Source organism: Macaca mulatta, chromosome 2, assembly GCF_049350105.2.
Source record: "Macaca mulatta isolate MMU2019108-1 chromosome 2, T2T-MMU8v2.0, whole genome shotgun sequence".
Classification (NCBI taxonomy): Eukaryota; Metazoa; Chordata; class Mammalia; order Primates; family Cercopithecidae; genus Macaca; species Macaca mulatta.
The window spans coordinates 53,623,898-53,646,875 of record NC_133407.1 but is presented as its reverse complement, the minus strand read 5'-3'; the positions used below and the strand labels follow the sequence as shown (position 1 = coordinate 53,646,875).

General features: G+C 40.2%; 1 protein-coding gene and 1 pseudogene across 1 annotated transcript in view; one reads left to right on the top strand and one right to left on the bottom strand.

The window, feature by feature from the left end:
* The window catches only part of SELENOT (selenoprotein T), a 33,630-nt gene extending 14,005 nt beyond the window's left edge, over positions 1-19,625 (bottom strand). The window contains 1 exon segment of the mRNA NM_001159414.2: positions 19,403-19,625. Within this exon segment, the coding sequence (NP_001152886.1) occupies positions 19,403-19,539 (137 nt within the window). The 5' untranslated portion in view covers positions 19,540-19,625.
* LOC114676110 (histone deacetylase complex subunit SAP30 pseudogene) lies at positions 2,901-3,434 on the top strand (annotated as a pseudogene).
* Positions 19,626-22,978: the final 3,353 nt, after the last annotated feature.

Genomic DNA, 22,978 nt, shown 5'->3' with positions numbered 1-22,978 from the left:
GAGAGGGAAAAAAGGAACACAGACTGAGAGAAACAAACGTACTCTGAATGTAATATTCCTCACATATCCAGCCTGCTTCTCTCAAAGCAGTCCTCCAACTCAGCTCCATTATTTGCTTTTTCTATTGCAACTGGGCTTATCACCACATACCCATAGCTGCCTTTCAACTATTATAATAATTGGTATGCTGCTTTCCACCTATCCTTCCTCCAATCAATTCAGCTGCCTGAGTGTAGATTCCATCATAGTATTCACCTGCGTAAAACCATTTCTCACTTTGGCTGGGTGCAGTAGCTCATGCCTGTAATCCCAGCACTTTGGGAGGCCAAGGCAGGTGTATTGCTTGAGCTCAGGAGTTTGAAACCAGCCTGAGTAACATGGTGAAACCCTGTCTCTACAAGAAATACAAAAATTAGCTGGGCATAGTGGTATGTACCTGTAGTCCCAGCTACTTGAAAGTAGACATTCAAATAGCACTTGATTAATATTGACACAGGCCCACTTTATTCAAATGACAATGAATTACAGAATCAATTTTAAAAGATGTTTTATAGAAGTATTTATATGGTCTATATAATTTCAATTGTTTTCCCACTTCAAGCCCTCTGTGAAACAACTCATAAATTCTAAATTAATAATATCTATTTCTTATAAAAATGATTTTAAAATTCTTCCATCTTCTTACCTACTGGATTTTTGTTCTCTTACCTCTTTCCTAAACCTATCAAGGTTCATCTGAATTACCCTGGCTTCTTTAAATATTCTTCCTAGCTGAACTAACCATGAAAGAGAAACCCTGGATCCTAGTTCTAGCTCTGTCACTAAACAAAAATCTTAGATAAACCTACAAAGTCTACTTTTCGTATTTTCATGTGTAAGATCCTTTCTAGCTCTAAATTCTACACTACTCCCTTCTAAAATCCTCCATTAAAAACAAAACAAAACAAACCCCCAAAAAACCCCTCCATTTCTAGTCACATCTGACCTGCTTTTCCAAGCAATAAACTTCAGGTATACTTATTTTGACTAACATTTAAAATCTGACAAGCTAATCTGTAGCTTCTAAGAATTACCAGCAGGAAGGACGTGCCTTGAGCTTCCTCTCACTAGTCATCCCCCACCTGCCTCCATTCACAGCTCCTAAGAATCTCCAACAGAATACCCAGCTAACTCGAATAAAGTTTTATATATCTGTTTCCTTTGTACTTGTTAGCATCCTCAATTTATAACGTTTATTATAACAGCGTCTATAAGCCCAATTTATCTTTTTCTGTGGTGCCACTACTCAAAACTGTTCAATAGCACCTTACCTTCTCTTGATCCCAAAGCCTTGGATTTTTTAAAAAATAAACATGAAGTGTACTGTCTCTTGATGAATAACTGCATGTGCTTTCTCCTGTGGCCAGGGTGGCTTGATCACCATTCCTCTTTTGCATCTTGTACAAAACCAGTAACATATCTATCTGTACCTGTAACTACTGCCAGTCTTCAAGAGCAGAAGAGCCATCTTGCAAAGATCCTCTCTCCAAAAAACCTGTGAATCAATCAAGTGGCCAACACACCATGTGTTGAGAATCTTAGGGAACCTAATGAGATGAATGCACCATCACGTTAATTTAACCTGAACCTCTCAATCATCTCTGGGTCTTTTTCTCTTAAAAAAAAAAAAAAAAAAAAAAAAAAAAGGTTCCCATCTTCTGCATAGTGAAGAGAATGTCCCTAAAGTATTTAACCTTAGATGCATCAAATTTTACAATTACCTTCCTTTATTCACTTTTGTGCAACTGCAATTTATATGACATAACACTCCACAAAACAAATCAAAAAATGTATTAAGATGTTTGCACTATGTCCACTTTTTTTTCAGAAAACTACCTTCAGACTATTAAGTTATACTAGGCAATGCTTTCCACATATAACAAGGAAACATGCTTTAACAGTGATTTAAAATTTTAAACAAGTGTGTTTGTGCTATGGTTTGAATATGCCCTACAAAAAGCATAGGATGAAAACAATCCTAATGCAACACTGTTGGGAGGCAGGGTCTAATGGAAGGTGAGGCTGCAAGTTCAATCACCTGCTTTCCTTGCCCTCTCTTTGACCTTCCACCATGAGCTGACTCAGCAAGAAGGCCTTCAACAAATGCCAGTACCTTGACAGTGAACTTCCCAACCTCCAGAACTATGAGAAAGAAATTTTTCTTTATAAATTACCTTGTCTGTGATATTCTATTATAGCAACACCAAACTACGACAGTTTTTTATGTATAATTCTGCTCAAAAACCTTTAAATCTTTCGGACTCTTTCATCTTCAAGAAGGTACAGTAAAAATGTGAATAATGCCAAGAACTCTAACTTAGATCTTGAAAAATAGATAAGCTGGAGTTTGTGTGTGGGGAGGGATTCTGTCTAGAGTCACAAACAATCTTAATGAGAAATATAAAGTATCTTTTAAAAACTCTGCTTCAGAAACATGGCTTTTTGGTTTTAGACAATGTGTCTAAAGGATAAGCACAAGAGATGAACATAACCAAAAATAAACTGGGCTAATTAAAATAATAAAAGCTAAAACAAAATGAACTTTGGAGATTAGTGCAGAATATAACAAAAGTGGCTTTTTAACTATGGGCAAAATAAGAAGATGGACAAAATAGGCTTACCAGCAGTTTTAACTCTTATTTCTGTTCTAATTCAGCCAACAGGGGAAAAAACATTAAGATTTATCAGATACTATGTCCTTGAACAAACTAGCTAGCTAGCTAAATTCTTACTAAACCCTCAAGACAATCCTTTGAAGTTCTATCATGCCCACTTTATAAATGAGCAAACAGACTCAGAGAGGTTAACTTGTTTTAGTCATATAACTAGTAGATGGCAGATCCAGAATAAGAATCGAAATTATGGTCTCGATTCTTATTCTTATGGTCTCAGCGGCTGGGCCCCCGGGGGCGGCCAGGCCAGGCTCCGGACAACTGTGCTGCCTGCGGAGGATGGTGAGCAGTGCGGCCGGGCGGCAGGCAACGCCAGCTTCAGCAAGAGGATCCAGAGGAGCATATCCCAGAAGGTGAAGATCGAGCTGGATATGAGCGCAGGCATCTTTACATATGTGATTATCATAAAAACTTAATTCAGAGTATTCGAAACAGAAGAAAGAGAAAAGGGAGTGATGACGATGGAGGTGATTCACCTGTTCAAGATATTGATACCCCAGAGGTTGATTTATACCAATTACAAGTAAATACATTTAGGAGATACAAAAGACACTTAAAGCCAGCAACCAACCAGGACTTAATAAAGCACAACTTGTTGAGATAGTTGGTTGCCACTTTAGGTCTATTCCAGTGAGTGAAAAAGACATCTTAACATATTTCATCTAATCAGTGAAGAATGACAAGAACAAATCAGATCTCAAGGTTGACAGTGGTGGTCATTAGAAGATGTGGAATTGAGACTAAAAACTTGGATGTTAACACTGTTTACTGCTTTTTCACATGTAGAAATGTTCTTTGTGTATTTTTTCTACAAAGGAATTTTCTCTGATTTAATTTTGTTTCTGACTCTAATAATTAGTTGGAAACTGATGTAAAATGCGCTTTCCTAAATTAAAAACTATTTTAAATAAAGGTTACTACTATTAAAAAAAGAAAACAAAAACAAATACACACACACACACACACACACACACACACACACACGACTCATGATGCAACAGTACTGTGGCAAGCCCGTTAAATACAGTCAGGAAATCAGCTCTCTCACTGACAAACAAGACAATAGTCAAGTCCATTAACCTGCTTTTGTCACAGTATCCACACCTGTACAATAAGTAGAATGACACCTGCAACACACAGGTAATTCTCAGAGTACTCAAGAGATAAGGCATGTAAAAGTGATACATGTATGTAGGTAGGTTATCACCATTATTAGAAAAATGTTAACAGCATTTGGATACTTTAAATGTTAGTAAAACATTTTTTAGTCTCCTTTCCTGAAGGAGTTCAATCTAATTTCAGAGAGACAAATACACAGCAAACCCTGGGGAACAATTATAAGGTAATGCAGAAGCAAGCCCAGAAAGCAATGCACAAATTACAAACACAAATTAAAGAGCAAGGAGAGAAAGAACAATAATTTCACTGGTGTATCTTTCTATCACACTTCTCTTAGGTCATCAATTGTGTATATTCTATCCTTTTCTTCTCTCTACCAGCAAAATTGAAAATAATGAAACATGAACCCCACCTAATTGAAATATTAAGACTGTTTTTAGTTACTAAGATGCAAATTTGAAGAAAAACCAAACACAGTGACATCCTGAATTTGTAGTGCTGAGATAACCAAATCAATCAACCTTAAATAGTTCTGCTTAATGACATAACTACTTATCAAATGAACACCTTGTCAATGAAAAGGGTACCTTTATACCTAACGAAAAGACTGTCTTGCTTGAGGTACAAATGCTAGGTTTCATAATACCAAACTATAACAAAATTAGTTAAGCTACCTTCAAAAGTAAGCACTGTAATATGACAATAGAGACTGATCATAAGTAAAACAGTTGGGTTTCACTTTCATTCATATAACTACTAGGAACCTTTGATATCATTCACTCTGTTCCTCATTTTTTTCTACCAGCCAAAATTACCTTTTAAAACATTAAACTACTGAAATTCTCTAATGTAATGTAATTTCAGTACATAGCCTCTATCAAATTCTTACTCAAATTCTGAAATCACAAAAATTCACAAAAATAAATCATACCAAACACTGACACTAACAACCTAATGACAAAATCTAGGTGAAAATTATATTAATTACAAGGTAGACAGAAAGGTCAAGATTAAGAAAAATTACCTAAACTCTGCTTCAGGAAAATTCCTATCTGAAAGCTCACAGATCTAAGGCTCATCCCAAAGGAAGAACCGAATAGCTGATCAGCTTCAGTGAAGTAAGGTACTCTCCATGCTCCCATTCCCAACTTTCTATATCCTGACAGAGGATGTGTTAAAAAGAAAGAAAACACCAAGGCTGGGCAAGGTGACTCCTGCCTGTACTCTTGGCACTTTGGAAGGCTGAGGCAGGACTGCTTGAGCCCAGGAGTTCAAGACCAGTTTTGCCAACATGGAGAAACCTCCTCTCTTACAAAAAATAACAAAAATTGGCCAGGCATGTAGTGCCTGCCTGTAGTTCCAGCTACTTGGGAGGCTGAGGTGGGAGAATGACTTGAGCCTGGGCAGTTGAGGCCACAGTGAGCAATGACTGCACCACTGCACTCCAGCCTGGGTGACAGAGTGAGACCCAGTCTCAAAAAAAGAAAAAGAAAACATCAACAGAATAAGTAGCAAGGGTGTGTCAGGGTATCAGGGCAGCAGGAAAAGGACTAGCAGTAGCACAGAGAATTCTGGAAATTTATAGTCCCATCCGTAGAGGCATGGAGGCCAGGCCGAAAAGTTACTGATGGCGCAGTGTATTCAAAACTTAAGTTTTACCCTCAACAACTTAAAGTAACATACCTCAAAATAGTAAGAGCCATCTATGACAAACCCATAACCAACATCATACTGAATGGGCAAAAGTTGAAAGCATTCCTCCTAAGAACTGGAACAAAACAAGGATGTCTACTGTCTCACCACTCCTATTCAACATAATACTGAAAGTCCTAGGCAGAACAATCAGGCGAGAGAAAGAAATAAAAGTCATCTAAATGGGAAAAGAGGAAATCAAATTATCTGTCTTTGTTGATTATTTCTTTTTTTTTTTTTTTTTTTTTTTTTTGAGACAATCTTACTCTGTTACCCAGGCTGGAATGCAGTGGCATGATCCTGGCTCACCGCAGCCTCTGTCTCTTGGGTTCAAGCGATTCTCTTGCCTCAACCTCCCGAGTAGCTGGGATTACAGGCATGCATCACCATGCCCAGCTAATTTTTGTATTTTTATTTTTAGTACAGACAAGGTTTCACCATGTTGCCCAGCTGGTCTCAAACTCCTGAGTTCAAGTGATCCTCCCACTTTGGTCTCCCAAAGTGTGGAGATTACAGGCGTAAGCCACAGCGACCAGTCTACTGTTGATGTATAATTCTATACCTAGAAAACCCTACAGATTCTGTCAAAAGGCTCACAAATCAGATAAGTTACTTCAGTCAAGTTTCAGTATATGAAAATCAGTAGCACCAGTTGTGATGGCATGGACTTTGTAGTCCTTATACTCCACGGGTGAGGCCAAAGGATCAACCGAGCCCAGATGTTAAGGCTGCAGTAAGCTGTGATTGCGCCACTTAACTAATTTCGTTATAGTTTCACATTATGAAACCTAGCAACTCCAGCCTGGGCAACAGAACATGACCCTGTCTCAAAAAAAAAAAAAAAAATTAGTAGCATTTCTATACAACAATAACGTTCAAGCGGAAAAAACAAATAAAAAATGCAATCCCATTTATAACCACAAAAGACATAAAATACCTAGGAATACATCTAATCAAGGAGATGGAAGACTCTACGAGGAGAACTACAAAACACTGCTGAAAGAAATCATAGATGACACAAATGGAAAAACATTCCATGCTCATGGATTCTAAGTGTCAACATCATTAAAATGTCCAGACTGCCCAAAGGAATCTTAAAGACTCAGCACAATTCTTATCAACTTACCAACCTCATTTTTCATGGAATTAGAAAAAACTATTATAAAATTCATATAGAACTAAGAAAGAGCCCAAACTGCCAAAGCAATCCTATACTACAATGCTACAGTAACCAAAACATGATACTGGTATAAAAATAGACACATAGAACAATGGAACAGAACAGAGAACCCAGAAATAAAGCCACACACCTACAACCAACAATGGGGAAAGGACCTCCTAATCAATAAATGATGCTGGGGAAACTGGCTAATCATATGCAAAGAATGAAACTGGACCCCTGCCTCTCACCATATACCAAAATCAACTCAAGATGGATTAAAGACTTAAATGTAAGACCTCAAACTATAAAAATCTTAGAAGAAAACCTAGGAAATACTCTTCTGGACATTGGCCTAGGCAAAGAATTTATGACTAAATCCTCAAAAGCAACTGTAACAAAAACAAAAATCGACAAGTGGGACCTAATTAAACTGAAGAGCTTCTGCACAGCAAAAGAAACTATCAACAGAGTAAACAGACAACGTACAGAATGGGAGAAAATATTTGCAAACTATGGATCCGACGAAGGACTAATATGCAGAATCTACAAGGAAGTTAAATCAACAGGAAAAAAACAAATAACAAGCAAAGGACAGGAACACACACTTCTCAAAAGAAGACATATGAGCAGCCAACAAACATGAAAAAAATTCTCATCACTAATCATCAGAGAACTGCTAATTAAAAACACAATGAGATACCATCTCACAACAATCAGAATGACTCCTATTTGAAAGTCAAAAAATAACAAATGTAGGTGAGGATGAAGAAAAAAAGGTAACACCTAATACACCATGTCCTTTCCCTATCGTTTTATTTTTGTTGACTTTGTTGAAGATCAGTTAGTTGTAAGCGTGTGGCTTTATTTTTGGGTTCTCTATTTCTCCCCTTGGTGGGACTGCAAATTACTTCAGCCCACGCGAAAAGCAGAAACTTCTCAAAGAACTAAATCAGAATTACCATTTGACTCAGCAATCCCATTACTGAGCATATACCCAAAGGAAAATAAATTATTCTACTAAAAAGACATCTGTATTAGTATGTTTACTGCAGCACTAATCACAATAGCAAAGACATAGAATAAACTTAGTTGCCCATCAATGGTGGATTGGATAAAGAATATGTGGTACATATATACCACGGAATACTAAGCAAACATTAAAAAGAAAAAGAAAAAGAAATCATGTCCTTTGCAGCAATACAAACATAGCTGTAGGCCATTATTCTAAGTGAATTAATGCAGAAACAGAACCAAATATCATATTCTCACTTATAAATCAGAGCTAAACATTGAGTACACACAAACATAAAGATAGAAACAAAACAGACATTGAAGCCTCCAAAAAAGGGGAGGGAAGGAAGAGGGTAAGGGTTGAAAAATTATTTACTGGACACTATGTTCACTATTTGGGTTTAATAGAAGCTCAAACCTTGGCATCACACAATATACCCATGTAACAAACCTGCACATGTAGCCCCTGTATCTAAATTTTTTTAAAAAATTAATTCAGGGTATATTAAAGTACAGAAATACAGAACAGTATTTCATGTTTAAAAATGAAACAATATGCCAAAAAGAATTACAGGCAACATTTTTCTGATCTTAGGGTAAGGAAAGCCTTTCAAGGAGAAAAAGTATCCTAAAAGAAAATTGTTGGCCGGGCGCAGTGGCTCAAGCCTGTAATCCCAGCACTTTGGGAGGCCGAGACGGGCGGATCACGAGGTCAGGAGATCGAGACCATCCTGGCTAACACAGTGAAACCCCGTCTCTAATAAAAAATACAAAAAACTAGCCGGGCGATGTGTCGGGCGCCTGTAGTCCCAGCTACTCGGGAGGCTGAGGCAGGAGAATGGCGTAAACCTGGGAGGCCGAGCTTGCAGTGAGCTGAGATCCGGCCACTGCACTCCAGCCCGGGCGACAGAGCGAGACTCCGTCTCAAAAAAAAAAAAAAAAAAGAAAATTGTTGGTATCTCTGACTGCATATCAATTAAAAAATATCTGTAGCACAAAAAGTACCATAAATTGAATTCAAAGGCAGATAGGAAAAAGATATTCAAAATACATTGCACAAGATGAATAGTGTTAGTATATAATTTTTCTTTTTTCTTTTTTGAGACAGTCTCTCTGTGTCTCCCAGGCTGGAGTACAGTGGCATGATCGTGGCTCACTGCAGCCTCCACATTTTGGGTTCAAGTGATTCTGGTGCCTCAGCCTTCAGAGTATCTGGGATTACAGGTATGCACCACCATGCTCAGCTAATTTTTTTTTTTTTTTGTAAAGATAGAGTCATTCCATCACCCAGGCTGGAGTGCAGTGGTGTGATCTTGACGCACTGGGCGTCTCCTGGGTTCAAGCGATTCTCATATCTCAGCCTCCCAAGTAGTTAGGATTATAGGTGTGTGCCACCACACCCAGTTAATTTTGCACTTTTAGTAGAGAAGGGGTTTCACCACGTTGGTCAGGTTGGTCTCAAACTCCTGACCTCAAGTGATCCACCCGCCTTGGCCTCCCAAAGTGCTGGGATTATAGGCGTCAGCCACCGCCCCAGCCTAATTTTTGTATTTTTAGTAGAGATAGGGTTTGTCATATTAGACAGGCTGGTCTCAAATACCTGATCTCAAGGGATCCACCCTCCTCAGCCTCCCAAAGTGCTAGGATTACAAGCATGAGCCACTGCACCTGGCATATAAATGTTTTAACTAAAACGAAAAGAATAAACGCCTCAATTTTTAAAGAGGCAATAGTTATGACCAGCCAAATCACAGAAAAAGCCATGTATCAGAACACATTTAATAATAAATTTAGACTCACTAATAATAAAAGAAACACAAAGTAACTATAGGCCTCTATTTTTCACTTACCACAAATGTTTTTATTAGTAGTATCAGTACTATTATAACACCAAATGCTGGTTTGATGGTTTCATGGTGTATAATTATCTCCGAACACATCAAGTTGTATATGCTAAATATACAGCTCTGTCTGGGCAGAGTCGCTCATGCCTGTAATTCCAGCACTTTGGGAGGATGAGGTTGGCAGATCACCTGAGTTCATGACCACCCTGGCCAGCATGGTGAAACCCCGTCTTTACTAAAAATACAAAAATTAGGCGGGCATGGTGGCATACGCTTGTAGTCACAGCTACTCAGGAAATTGAGGCGCGAGAATCACTTGAACCTGGGAAGGAGAGGTTGCAGTGAGCCAGGATTATGCCACTGCACTCCAGCCTGGGTAACAGAGTGAGACTCTGTCTTAAAAAAATAAATAAATAGGCTGGGCACAGTGGTTCATGCTTCTAATCCCAGCCCTTTGGGAGGCCAAGGCGGGCAGATCATGAGGTCAGGAGATTCAGACCAGCCTGACCAACACAGTGAAACCCCATCTCTACTAAAAATACAAAAATTAGCCAGGCGTGGTGGCACGTGCCTGTAGTCCCAGCTACTTGGGAGGCTGAGGCAGGAGAATCACTTGAACCCGGGAGGCAGAGGTTGCAATGAGCCGAGATCATGCCACTGCACTCCAGCCTGGGTGACAGAGCTAGACTCCATCTCAAAAACAAGAATAAAAAACATAAACAAAAAATAAATATCTACAGGTTTTATACACCAATCATACCAAACACCAAATGCTGTCAGTTGTAGGAACAGTATAAACTGGTACAACTTCTTCAGAAAACACTTTAAAAATATCTACAAATAGCTTAAACAATGTCCATACAACTTGTCTCAATGGAGAAGAGTTTCTTTTTTTTTTTTTTTTTTTTTTGAGACAGAGTCTTGCTCTGTTACCCAGACTGGAGTGCAGTGGTGTGATCTTGGCTCACTGCAACCTCTGCCTTCCAGATTCAAACGATTCTCCTGCCTCAGCCTCCCAAGTGGCTGGGACTACAGTCGTGTGCCACCACACCCGGCTAACTGTATTTTTAGTAGAGATGTGGTTTCACCATGTTGGCTAGGCTGGCCTTGAACTCTTGACTTGAGGTGATCCACCCACTTCCCAAAGTGCTGAGATTATAGGCATGGGCCACCACCCCTAGACGGAGAAGTTTTTTAAATGCACTGCTTTTATATAATAAAATGCTACGAAGTTATTGGATGACAGGATTTTCTTTTTTTTTTTTTTTTTTGAGACGGAGTCTCGCTCTGTCGCCCAGGCTGGAGTGCAGTGGCCGGATCTCGGCTCACTGCAAGCTCCGCCTCCCGGGTTTACGCCATTCTCCTGCCTCAGCCTCCTCAGCAGCTGGAACTACAGGCGCCCGCCACCACGCCCGGCGAGTTTTTTGTATTTTTTTTTAGTAGAGACGGGGTTTCACCGTGTTAGCCACGATGGTCTCGATCTCCTGACCTCGTGATCCACCCGTCTCCGCCTCCTAAAGTGCTGGGATTACAGGCTTGAGCCACCGCGCCCGGCCAGATGACAGGATTTTCATCTTCTTTTATACGTATCTGTATCTTCCAAATTTTTACATTCTAAATTTTTATAACAGCTACCAAGCTGAAGGAGAGGCAAACCAGGTAAAACCTACCAAAAAGAAACTGTATTGGCAACTATCAATTTATATGCATTAGGGATTTAGTAAGTGGGGGAGGGAATGTGTAGGATAGGTTATTACAAGGCCAACAACAGTGGACTACGACAGGGTGTGCTCATTTTTTAATATTAACTGATGACAGCTACTATTCTGGGCCTTAGAGATACAATCTAAAGCAAAACAGACAAAAATCTATGCCTTTTTGGCACCAGCAACATTCTAATGAAGGTACAGTTAGTTAATACCTAAAGCTGTTTCTGTTGTCTTGCTTGAGAAAGGAGAAAAAAGAAAAAAAAAAAAACCTGAGGGACTATGGAGAAAATGTCACAAAACAAAAAAGCAGTAGTTCAGGTCTGTAATCCCAGCTGTTTGGGAGGTAGTGGAGGGAGGATCATGAGGCCTGGAGTTTGAAACCAGCCTCAGCAACACAGTGAGACTCCAGTGTCTACAAAAAGTTCAAAAAATTAGCCAGGTGTAGTGGTATATACCTGTAGTCCTAGTTACTGGGGAGGATGAGGCAAGAGGATTGCTTGAGCCCAGGACTTACAGCAAGACCTCTGTCACTTTAAAAAAAAAAAAAAAGCAGAAACAGTAATCAAAGATTCAAAATAAGCACCTACATCCAAAAACATTCTGCAACAGGCAGAAGAAAAGGATGATAAAAGAGATGCGGAAGAACTACAAGGAAACTCAAAACCAAAAAGCAGATTTAAAACATATTTTGGGGCCCTCGCAATTAGGGCCATTAGAATGGCCACTATTAAGAGAACAGAAAGTTACAAGCATTGGTGATTCAGAGAGATTGAAACCCTTATACATTGTTGGTGGGAATATAAAATGGTACAGCCATTATGAAAAACAATATGGAGCCAGGCACGGTGGCTCATGCCTGTAATCCCAGCACTTTGGGAGGCCGAGGTGGGCGGATCACGAGGTCAGGAGATCGAGACCATCCTGGCGAACACGGTGAAACCCCGTCTCTACTAAAAATATGAAAAAAAAAAAACTTAGCCGAGCGTGGTGGCGGACACCTGTAGTCCCAGCTACTCGGGAGGGTGAGGCAGGAGAATGGCGTGAACCCAGGAGGCAGAGCTTGCAGTGAGCCGAGATTGCGCCACTGCACTCCAGAATGGGCGACAGAGCGAGACTCCATCTCAAAAAAAAAAGAAAAACAATACGGAGGTTCCTGGAAAATGGAATTACCATATAACCCAGCAATCCCACTTCTGTGTATATATTCAAAATAATTCAAAGCAGGATCTTGAAGATACATTTGCACACCATGTTGATCACAGTATTATTCACAATAATCAAGAGGTGGAAGCAACCCAGATGCCCATCAATGAATGGATAAACAAAGTGTGGTATATAGATTTGAATGGACTATTGTGCTGCCTTAAAAAAGGAAATCCTGTCGTTTGCTGTAACATGGATGAAACTCGAGGACATTATATTAAGCAAAATAAGCCAGTGCCAAAAGGACAAATACTGTATGATTCCATTCATAAAGTGGTCCAAATAATAAAAAGTGAGAGTAGAAAAGTGGTTGCCAAGGGCTGGGAGGAAGGAGAGAGGGAGAATTAATGTTTAGTGGATACAGAGTTTAGGTGTTGCAAGATGAAAAAATTCTAAAGCTCTGTTGCCCAATAATACAAATATGCTTAACACTAATGAACTGTGCACGCAGAAGAGATTAAAATAATAAATTTAATGTTATGCGTTTTTTACCAAAGTTTTCTTAAAAAACCTATCGAGGCCTTAAAGAGAAAAAGTAATGTGGTAGAAAAAATTAAAATTACAGATCTGAATAGTATCATTATAGATGAATCTTAATAGACAGATCAAAGCTTTTTTCCTATAGAAAATACCTTATCTCTGCAGCCCACAAAACATTCACAAAAACTGACCATGTTTGTTAGGTCACAAAGAAAACCCAATAAGCAGAAACAGTAAACGTCATTCTCTGATTATAGTGGAACAAAATAGAAAAATTTTAAAAACTCAACCTGTCAGACCTCTGAGTCCAAGCTAAGCCATCATATCCCCTGTGACCTGCATGTATACATCCAGATGGCCTGAAGCAACTGAAGATCTACAGAAGAAGTGAAAATAGCCTTAACTGATGACATTCCACCATTGTGATTTGTTTCCGCCCCACCCTAACTGATCAATGTACTTTGTAATCTCCCCCACTCTTAAGAAGGTTCTTTGTAATTCTCTCCACCCTTGAGAATGTACTTTGTGAGATCTACCCACTGCCGGCAAAACATTGCTCCTAACTCCACCGCCTATCCCAAAACCTGTAAGAATTAATGATAATCCCACCACCCTTTGCTGACTCTCTTTTCGGACTCAGCCTGCCTGCACCCAGGTGAAATAAACAGCCTTGTTGCTCACACAAAGCCTGTTTGGTGGTCTCTTCACATGGATGCGTGTGACACAACCCACCTTATGATCTTCCAGTAGGAGTATTAACTAATTCAACTATGTCAATATTTAAAATGTTATACCTTTTGTATTAACATTTTGCTTTTATGCATTTATTTTATGGAAACAATTGGACAAGTACACCATATTCATCTTGGCAAAGAAATTTTGTAAAAAAATTGGGCCAACATAAATGTTAACCAATAAATATTATGCCTGTTGATGCAAATCTGTATTTACTGACATGAAAACATAAGTGAGAGTGAGAGGCAAATTTTTTAAAAAGCATACAACTATGAATTATGTAAAATTATTTCATATAGTACGTGCCTATATAGAATCATTTTGAAGAAGACTATATAGACACATACTACTGTATTATACAGGATTTTTAACTGTCTTCCTTTTATTTATTTTTATAACTAAAATGTATTATTTTCATAACCAGCTATTTTCACGTTTTTTAAAGCTGAGAGGAAAGTTTCAAAGGCTTATTTAACAAATATCTCATCATAGCATTAAACACTATTAATAATGAGGCCAGGTGCGGTGGTTCACGCCTGTAATCCCGGCACTTTGGGAGGCCGAAGCAGGCGGATCACGAGGTCAGGACATTGAGACCATTCTGGCTAACACGGTGAAACCCCATCTCTACTAAAAATACAAAAAATTAGCCGGGCGTGGTGGCGGGCGCCTGTAGACCCAGCTACTCGGGAGGGTGAGGCACGAGAATGGAGTGAACCCAGCAGGCGGAGCTTGCAGTGAGCCAAGACCACACCACTGCACTCCAGCCTGGGAGACAGAGGGGAGACTCCGTCTTTAAAAAAAAAAAAAAAGACAATAATGAAAATAACAATAATAAGCAATTAATTGATAAACAGCAACATATAAACTGAGCTAGGTGTTTTAAACTGATCAGGGGACTTCAGCTTTCCTCATTTCCTGTCCCCACCCCCATATGATAAATCAGGCTTCATTTGCATATGCTCTTCCCTTAGTTTGTAAAGCTTCTTCTCCGTATCTCTTGGTGGAGTTCTCTCTAACCTTTGAGGTGAATGACAAGTAGCCAAAAAAAAAAAAAAAAAGATTTCCAAGTGGCATTAAAAAAAAAAAAAAGGCATAAACAAAAATTTAAAATATGTCCCCATCACTACAGGACTTGATTTATCAGCAGTTCATGCTAAAACCTACGCAACAAAATTTTTTCCTCACCAATTCCAGGCTGCTTGTCAATATTCCTTCCCTCCCACCAAAAACATTCATAGAACTCATTTATTTTAATTATCATTCCAGTGAATGGTGTAGCGTCACCACAGAACTCAGGAATCATCTTTGACATCTCTCACTTCATGCCACCTCTTTTTCCCCACAAACATATAATTCATCATTAAAAGCTGTTAAATTTACCACATAAAGATCTTTCAAATACGTCTCTTTCTATTTCTACCACCTCCTTTCTTTTCCAAGTTCCATCATCTCTTGCCTGGACAACTCCAAAAGCCACCCTAAATGGTTTCCCATCTATTCTTTGACTCCTGGAATGTCTTTTCCACAAGGAAACCAAATGGTCTTTGTTAAGCATGGCCTGCCAGACCCTCAAGCTCTTAACGGCACCTTCTTTTAGGTCTCTGAGGTCAGTAGGCTTAGGCTTCTCTGGTAAAACTGTGGTCTTTCCTACTATAAGAACACTGCACGTGTTACTCCCATTGCCTGGAAAGTTCTCGCCAAATAAAACTGTGGTCTTTCCTACTATAAGAACACTGCACGTGTTACTCCCATTGCCTGGAAAGTTCTCGCCAAATAAATCCTATCCTTCGAATCTCAGTTCAAAGTTCATTTCCTCACGGAAACCTTCCCTGATCCCGACTAGCTATCTCTCATACTACCACATACATAATCTTTATTCACAGCACTTAACACAAATTGAATTTTATGTGTGTGGTCAGTACATGGATTAATGGCTGCATCTGCTCTTGCTGTGAAGTCCATGAGAGTACTGAATTGAATTCTCTGCAGGAAGCAAAGTGCCTGCACAGAGTAAGTGCTCCAATATCTGTTGAATATGCAAATATCAAGTCTACAGTAAAGTAACCAACATGATCTCTGTAACTCACAATTTCTCCAATTCAGCATTTTACTACTAATCTTGATGTATATCAATATCCAAATCAGCCTTTGGTCTTTATTTTCTTGCTGTCATACTATGAAAGCCAAGGCTGAGTAGTTGTAAATTTAAATAAAAATCTGTTTTTGTAACCGTTTTTCATTTACTTCTTAAAACTATATTTAGAAGTTGGCTGTCCTAAAATTACAGCAGTAGATTCTCAAATTAACAAAACTTTGAAAATCCTGCCATATTCTACTTATGTTTTGAAATCTCAATTTCATTTAATCTACTATTCTCAGCAAATCAATTGTCAAATGTTCAAGTAAATATTAACTGTAATGGGTTGTAGCCAATAATCTCTTTAAACTGCAACTAATTCAATGATATAGATTTGATTACATGTTAAATCACAGCTACTTGTGAGGCTGAGGCAGGAGAATCGCTTGAGCCGGGGAGGCAGAGGTTGCAGTGAGCTGAAATCCAACCACTGCACTCCAGCCTGGGCGATAGAGCAACACTCTGTCTCAAAAACAACGGAATTTTAAGCTCTGATTAGAGAACTTCCTTTTTCTATGTTAAATGTTAAACGTCCAAATAAGTGGAATAAATTTTTTCCAAGTATGAAGCCAATATAATCAAAAGTTTATCTAATTATATTGCTCAATCGATATAATAAACCAAAGACTCAGATACACAAGTAATACTATGCCAGTCTGATAGGTTCTTGAGATGGTCACATCTTTAGCATATTTAGTTCCTGGCATACATCAGGTATTACACACAGCCTGGGCAACATGGCAAGACCAGGTCTCTACAAAAAACACGAAAATTCCGGGCGTGGTGGTGCGCATCTGCAGTCCCAGCTACTTGGGAGGCTGTGGTGGGAGGATCATCAGAGCTCAGGAAGTCAAGGCTCTGTGATCATGCCACTGCAGTCCAGCCTGGGTGACACAGAGAGACTCTGTCTCAGAAAAAAAAAAAAAAAAAAAAGGAAGAAAGAAAGGAAAAAAAAAACGAGAATAGGTAAGTTACTCTACAAGGTTGATCTCTCAGCACTGTGTTGCTATTTTGTTGACTAACAATTGCAAAAGTGGTACAATTACCAGGTGAGATATTGAGGTATAGTTATTTTTGATAAAGTACTCATGATCAATATGAGGGGAAACAGTCAGTTGAAATGAAGGTAAAATAGTTCTCTTTTGACTGTTAGCAGTGGTAATTAATGAAAAACTGCATTTTATAATGCTGACTTCAAATAGAATTTTAAAATTCTCACGTTTATCCTCAAATGTATTAGCTTCCTGTCCTTTCTCAAACAAACTTGCAAATTAATGTCAAAAGATTCTAGCAAAACCAGAAATCCAATATTCACTTTACCACAAACAGATTAATCTATGGGGGAAAAAGCAACAAACAACAAGCTAAGGTGATATGTATTTGGTGGGTCATATTAATAAAGTTATTTCCCATCTACAGATTTTAAAAAATGATCTCTGGTGGATAGTGTCAGAAAAATAAAAATAAAAATAATTTTTAAAATGGAAGTATTTTTGTTATATAACATGCTCAGGGTGACTGTAAAAGAAAATTATTAGGCTTTTGGGACAGGTCTGTACTTAAAAACAAAGAAAAACAAAGTATCAAAAGTTCAAGTGAAGTACTTACTACTTTTTTTTTTTTAAGTTTATTTGAAGGACTGAATGCCCTTCCCTACGTTTGTTTACACATTTTGAAAACCTTGCTATGAATAGCGTTGGTGGAAGATACACCTGGTAAATCATTGTGACAAGTGTTCCAAAACAAGCAAATGTAAAAGTGATATTTTGGAAAAGCAAAAATGCAACCAAGAGATAAAGTAGGATACAGAAAAATTATATTAATTTGAAAACTGCAGTTTTTAAACTACTTAAATCTGTAAGTATCACAACACTTAACAATCTTTAGGTTGGTAAAATGATTACTACCTTCTAATTTAAAAATTAAGGAAAAAAGTTAATGGTTAAACCATCCTCCCATTTGCAGTATTACATGAAAGATGATATATTTCAGGCACATAGTACACCGTACAGGGAGGTTTTTTGCTTCTTTTTTTGAGACGGAGTTTCGCTATTGTTGCCCAGGCTGGAGTGCAATGGCGCGATCTCGGCTCACTGCAACCTCCGCTTCCCGGGTTCTAGCGATTCTCCTGCCTCAGCCTCCCAAGTGGCTGGAATTACAGGCATGCGCCACCACGCCAGGCTAATTTTTATATTTTTAGTAGAGACGCGGTTTCTCCATGTTGGTCAGGCTGGTCTCGAACTCCCGTGGTCTCGAACTCCCGACCTCAGGTGATCCGCCAGCTTCGGCCTCCCCAAGTGCTGGGATTACAGGCATGAGCCAGCGCGCCAGGCCTTGTTTGTTTTTACTCAGAAGAAATTGCAATGTTTTTAGTTTTTACTCCAAAAATAAAGTCTCACCATCTTATTTTCTAACTCAAACATCACCTTAAACTGATTTTTAAAAATTATTTTAAAGATTTGCTTGGTGTTCAGTGAGTAAGCAAAAAGCTAGTTGGAGAAGTAGAAAATCTAAACTTTAATATACTAATACATGAAGTTCTTAAAAGAAGGGTTTAAGTGAATGATGGCCAACACCAGCATTCCGATGTATCAGGACTCTGATGATTTACTAATCTGGCTATCCTGGGATGGTCAGTTTATCCTGAGAAAATGTCATCTTTGGGGGTTTAAGATTCTCATTTCTATAATTTTACAATTTTGGTGTTTTTTCCCCCAATCTTTGGAGCTTTTCAATCCCCACCCGCAACCTCCCTTACCGTATAAAAGGCATCATTGCCCTGTTCCTAACGATTAGGTTAAAAACAAAATAATTTAAAGAACACTGTCGAAAACTGCCGAGATCTTTTCTGTGAATACACAAGACAACTGAAAGGTAGAACGAGATGCCAGAGCAGGCAACTCCTGGGAGGCAGGTGAGGGGTGAATGCGAGCGAACTGTCAAAGTTTAGAAGAACAACGTGCTCCTTTTCTGACACTTTGGAAATGGCAAACAGAACCAGCATCCCCAGACCTCCCCTTCACGCCCTCCAGCTGTCAGACGCCCCATTCGCAAACTCAACAGTCCCCCCAGCAAGTCCTGGAGAAAAACGGCGTCTGTCACTCCCGGATCCTCTCCAACGACCCGAATTAACCTTCACCTAGCCAGGGAGCGAGGCCGCCCAACATAACCCCGGAAAAGAAGGCAGGAAAAGTGAACTGACAAATGCTTGGCGCTCCTCCGCTGACGCGGCGCCTACTCATCCCCATCTCCGCAGGCAGTCGGGGTGGCTATGGCGTGACGCCGCCGACAGGTCCTCCGTACTAACAGGTGTCCCCCCGTCTTCGCCTTTCAGCGTTTAACCTTCTCGCGCCCTCTTTCCCCACTCCCACTGTTCTAGGAGGCAAAAATCAAGTGAGCAGTTGTACCTGGAAAAGGAGGGCGGCCTGACCGCTCTAAAAGGGCCCGCGAGAAGGTTGTCTGTGGAAGGGCTCCCGCACCGTTCTGCGAGGCCAGCGAAGATGCAGCCAGCTAGGCCGCGAAGCCGGGGCCTCGCGTACCCAGCGGCGCCGAGCACAGGCGCGGCGGGGTGGCCGGGGCCCACTGCACATACTCACCAAATCTGGAACTTGAGCAGCGGCCCCGTGGCGTACTGCATCTTTAATCTCTTGCTGGGCACGCCGCCCAGATTGGCCGAGGCCTCGCTCCGGACCATCGCCGACGCCGCCACTAGGAGAAGCAGCAGAAGCCTCATCTTAATTGAGCCAGCCGCTTCGGCCGCCCTCAGACTAAGACTGCAGCCAGCCCAAAGCCCAGGCGCGAGCTGCTCCCCACTGCGCAGGCGCGATCAGCCAAGGTCGGGGGAGGGGAGCAGTAATGCGCCTGCGCGGCCCGGCGCCTGCGCGCACTACTGGAGTGAAGAGCCGACCTGTTTTACTGTCCTGACTCACCACCATCTTGGTAGTGTGCAAGACTCTGGGACGGCATAAGAAAGGAAGAGAGGGAGCAAAGGAGCTGGTGGGGTGTCACAGGGCCCATGTATGAGGCAGATTTGAGTTCTATATCCAGTTTTGCAATTTATCCATTTATCTGCCTGAGACACTTGGAAACACCTACTTGACAGCCCTGATTCAAGTGTTGGCGGATAGGAGGGAGGAGACTCCTGACCCTCAGAATGGTAATGCTGAAATTTTTGGGGTGCCCTGTTTATGGCCTTTTCTTTGATCTTACAATATTGCTTTCTCCTAAAAGAATATTAAACATAAGTTTTAAGAAACCTTTGAACAATTCCAAACGTATATTATACAAAAATAGAGTAACTACCTTAGCAAGCTTTAACAGTTACTAACATTTTGACGTTCTTGATTTGTCTATATCTCTAAACACTTCTTCCCTTCCTGGGCATATTTGGAAGCAAATCTCAGACGTCATATCATTTCATCTCTATATATTTAAACACGGTCTCACTGTCACCCAGGCTGAAGTGCAGTAGCATGATGATAGCTCACTGCAGCCTCACACCCCTGGGCTCAAGCAATCCTGCCTCAGCTTCCCAAGTGGTTAGGAACACAGGCACAGGCAACTATGCCTGGCTTACAATTATTTAAGCACATATCTCTAAAAAAGAACTATTGTTTGAAAAAAAAAATGACCACAGTATCATTATCTCACCTTTAAAAAATAGTAATTGCTTAGTATTAAATAGTGTTCAAATGTCTCAATAACTACTTATTTTCCTACTGTTCATTTGTTAAAATAAGAATCAAAATTAAATTTATACATTGTCATTGGTTGATGTGTCTTTTAGAACAAGTCAAAAACTTTTAAGACCAGGAACACACCAGTAATTGAACAATTTTGTTTATTATTAATTGCAGCAAGAGGGATGCTATGGTTTGAATATATCCCCCGAAAAGCATGTGTTGGAAATTTAATGCCCAATGTAACAGTGTTGGGAGATGGGGCCTATGGGAGGGGTCCACCCTCATGAATGGATTAATGCCAATTATGAAAGGACTTGAATGGATTAATGCCAATTATGAAAGGGCTTAAGGTTTCGATTTCTGTCTATTGCTCTTTCACTTTTGCACTCTCCTGCACATTTACCTTCCTCCATTGGACGACAGAACACAAAGTCCCCATAAGATGTGGAGCCCTTGATCTTGGAATTTTCAGCCTCTAGAACTGTAAGAAATAAATCTGTATCTTTATTAATTACCCAATCTCAGTTATTCTGTTATAGCAGCCCAGATGGACTAAGACAGGGGAACGCACACCACGGGAAACCATGAGAAGACTCAATAAGGAGGTGTTAGGATCTGAGGCTTGATTGGATGATTTGGAAAATGGAGCTGGGGTGCTGAGTGGTTCTTTTATCAGAGGTGTTCAATCCAGAGTGACTTCATCTTGAGTAGGGACTAAGTAAAATGAGGTGGATACCTGCTGGGCTGCATTCCCAGGAGGTTAGGCATTCTTACTCACAGGATGAGATAGGAGGTCAGCACAAGATTCAGGTCACAAAGACCCAGCTGATAAAACAAGATACAGTAAAGAAGCCAAAACCAAGATAGCGACAAAAGTGACCTCTGGTCGTCCTCACTGCTCATTCATTATATGCTAATTATAATATATTTGCATGCTATCTCCTTTACTGCTTATTATATGCTAATTTAACACACTAGCATGCTAAAGGACACCCCCACCAGCACGGTGAAAGTTTACAAATGCCATGGCAACGTCTGGAAACTACCCTATATGGTTGAAAAGGAAGAGGAACTCTTTATTCTGGGAAATTCTTGCCCTTCTCCCCAGAAAACTCTTGAATAATTCACCCCTTGTTTAGCATATAATCAAGAAATAACCATAAAAATAGCCAATCAGCAGCCCTCAGGGCTGCTCTGTATATGCAGTAGCCTAACTTGTATTCCTTTACTTTCTTAATAAACTTGCTTTCACTTTACTCCATAGACTTGCCTCCAATCCTTTCTTGAGTGAGATCCAAAAACTGTCTCTTGGGGTCTGGATCAGAACCCCTTTCCAGTAAAATTAGATTTTTTTTTTTTTTTTTTTTTAAGACATAGTCTCACTCTGTCTGCCTAGGAAACCAGCCTGGGCAACATGATGAAACCCTGCCTCTACAAAAAATTTAAAAATTAGCTGGGCATGGTGGCACACACCTGTATTCCCAGTTAGGAGACTGAGGTGGGAGGATCACCTGAGCCAGGAAGGTCGAGGCTGCAGTGAACCCTGATGGCTCCACTGCACTTCAGCCTGAGTGACAGAGTGAGACCTCGTCTCAAAAAAAATAAGATAATGGGTGGTACAGCTAGCCATAAAATGTATTTTAAAAATTGCCCCCAGGCATCAGGGGTGGTGTGACTGAAGTTCCATACTCCTGTTTCCCTGGACCTGATAAATTTTGCATACCTTGCCAGGCACAGTGGCTCACGCCTGTAATCCCAGCACTTTGGGAGGCCGAGGCAGGCAGATCACAAGGTCAGGAGATCGAGACCATCCTGGCTAACACGGTGAAACCCCATCTCTACTAAAAATACAAAAAATTAGCCAGGCGTGGTGGCGGGCACCTATAGTCCCAGCTGCTCAGGAGGCTGAGGCAGGAGAATGGTGTGAACCCAGGAGGCAAAGCTTGCAGTGAGCCGAGATTGTGCCATGGCACGCCAACCTGGGTGACAGAGCGAGACTCTGTCTCTAAAAAAAAAAAAATTTGCATACCTTATATAGCTCAGGCTACTCAGGTATTTTCCTTTCCTCGGGTTGAATTGTTAAAGCAGCAGCAGTCCCTCTTCGTGACCAAGAAAAGGAATGTTTGGTGTTTTGTGGGTAGCACAGTGACCTGTTTTTGGTCTGAGCTTAACAAAATTAAATATCTTTTTTTTTTCCTTTTGCAATTTCTTTTATCTATATATCTCCCAACCTGCCTCTTTGTCTCTTTTTCCCTTGCGACTTATTTGCTGAAGAAACCATGTGTTTGTGGGTTTTGCTGCTGATTACAAACTCATATACCGTCCTTTTTTTTTTTTTTTTTTTTTTTGAGACAGGGTCTCGCTCTGTTGCCCAGGCTAGAGTGCAGTGGCGCCGTCTTGGCTCACTGCAAGCTCTACCACCTGGGCTCAAGGGATTCTCCCACCTTAGCCACCTAAGTAGCTGGAACCACCACGACCTGCCTTTTTTTT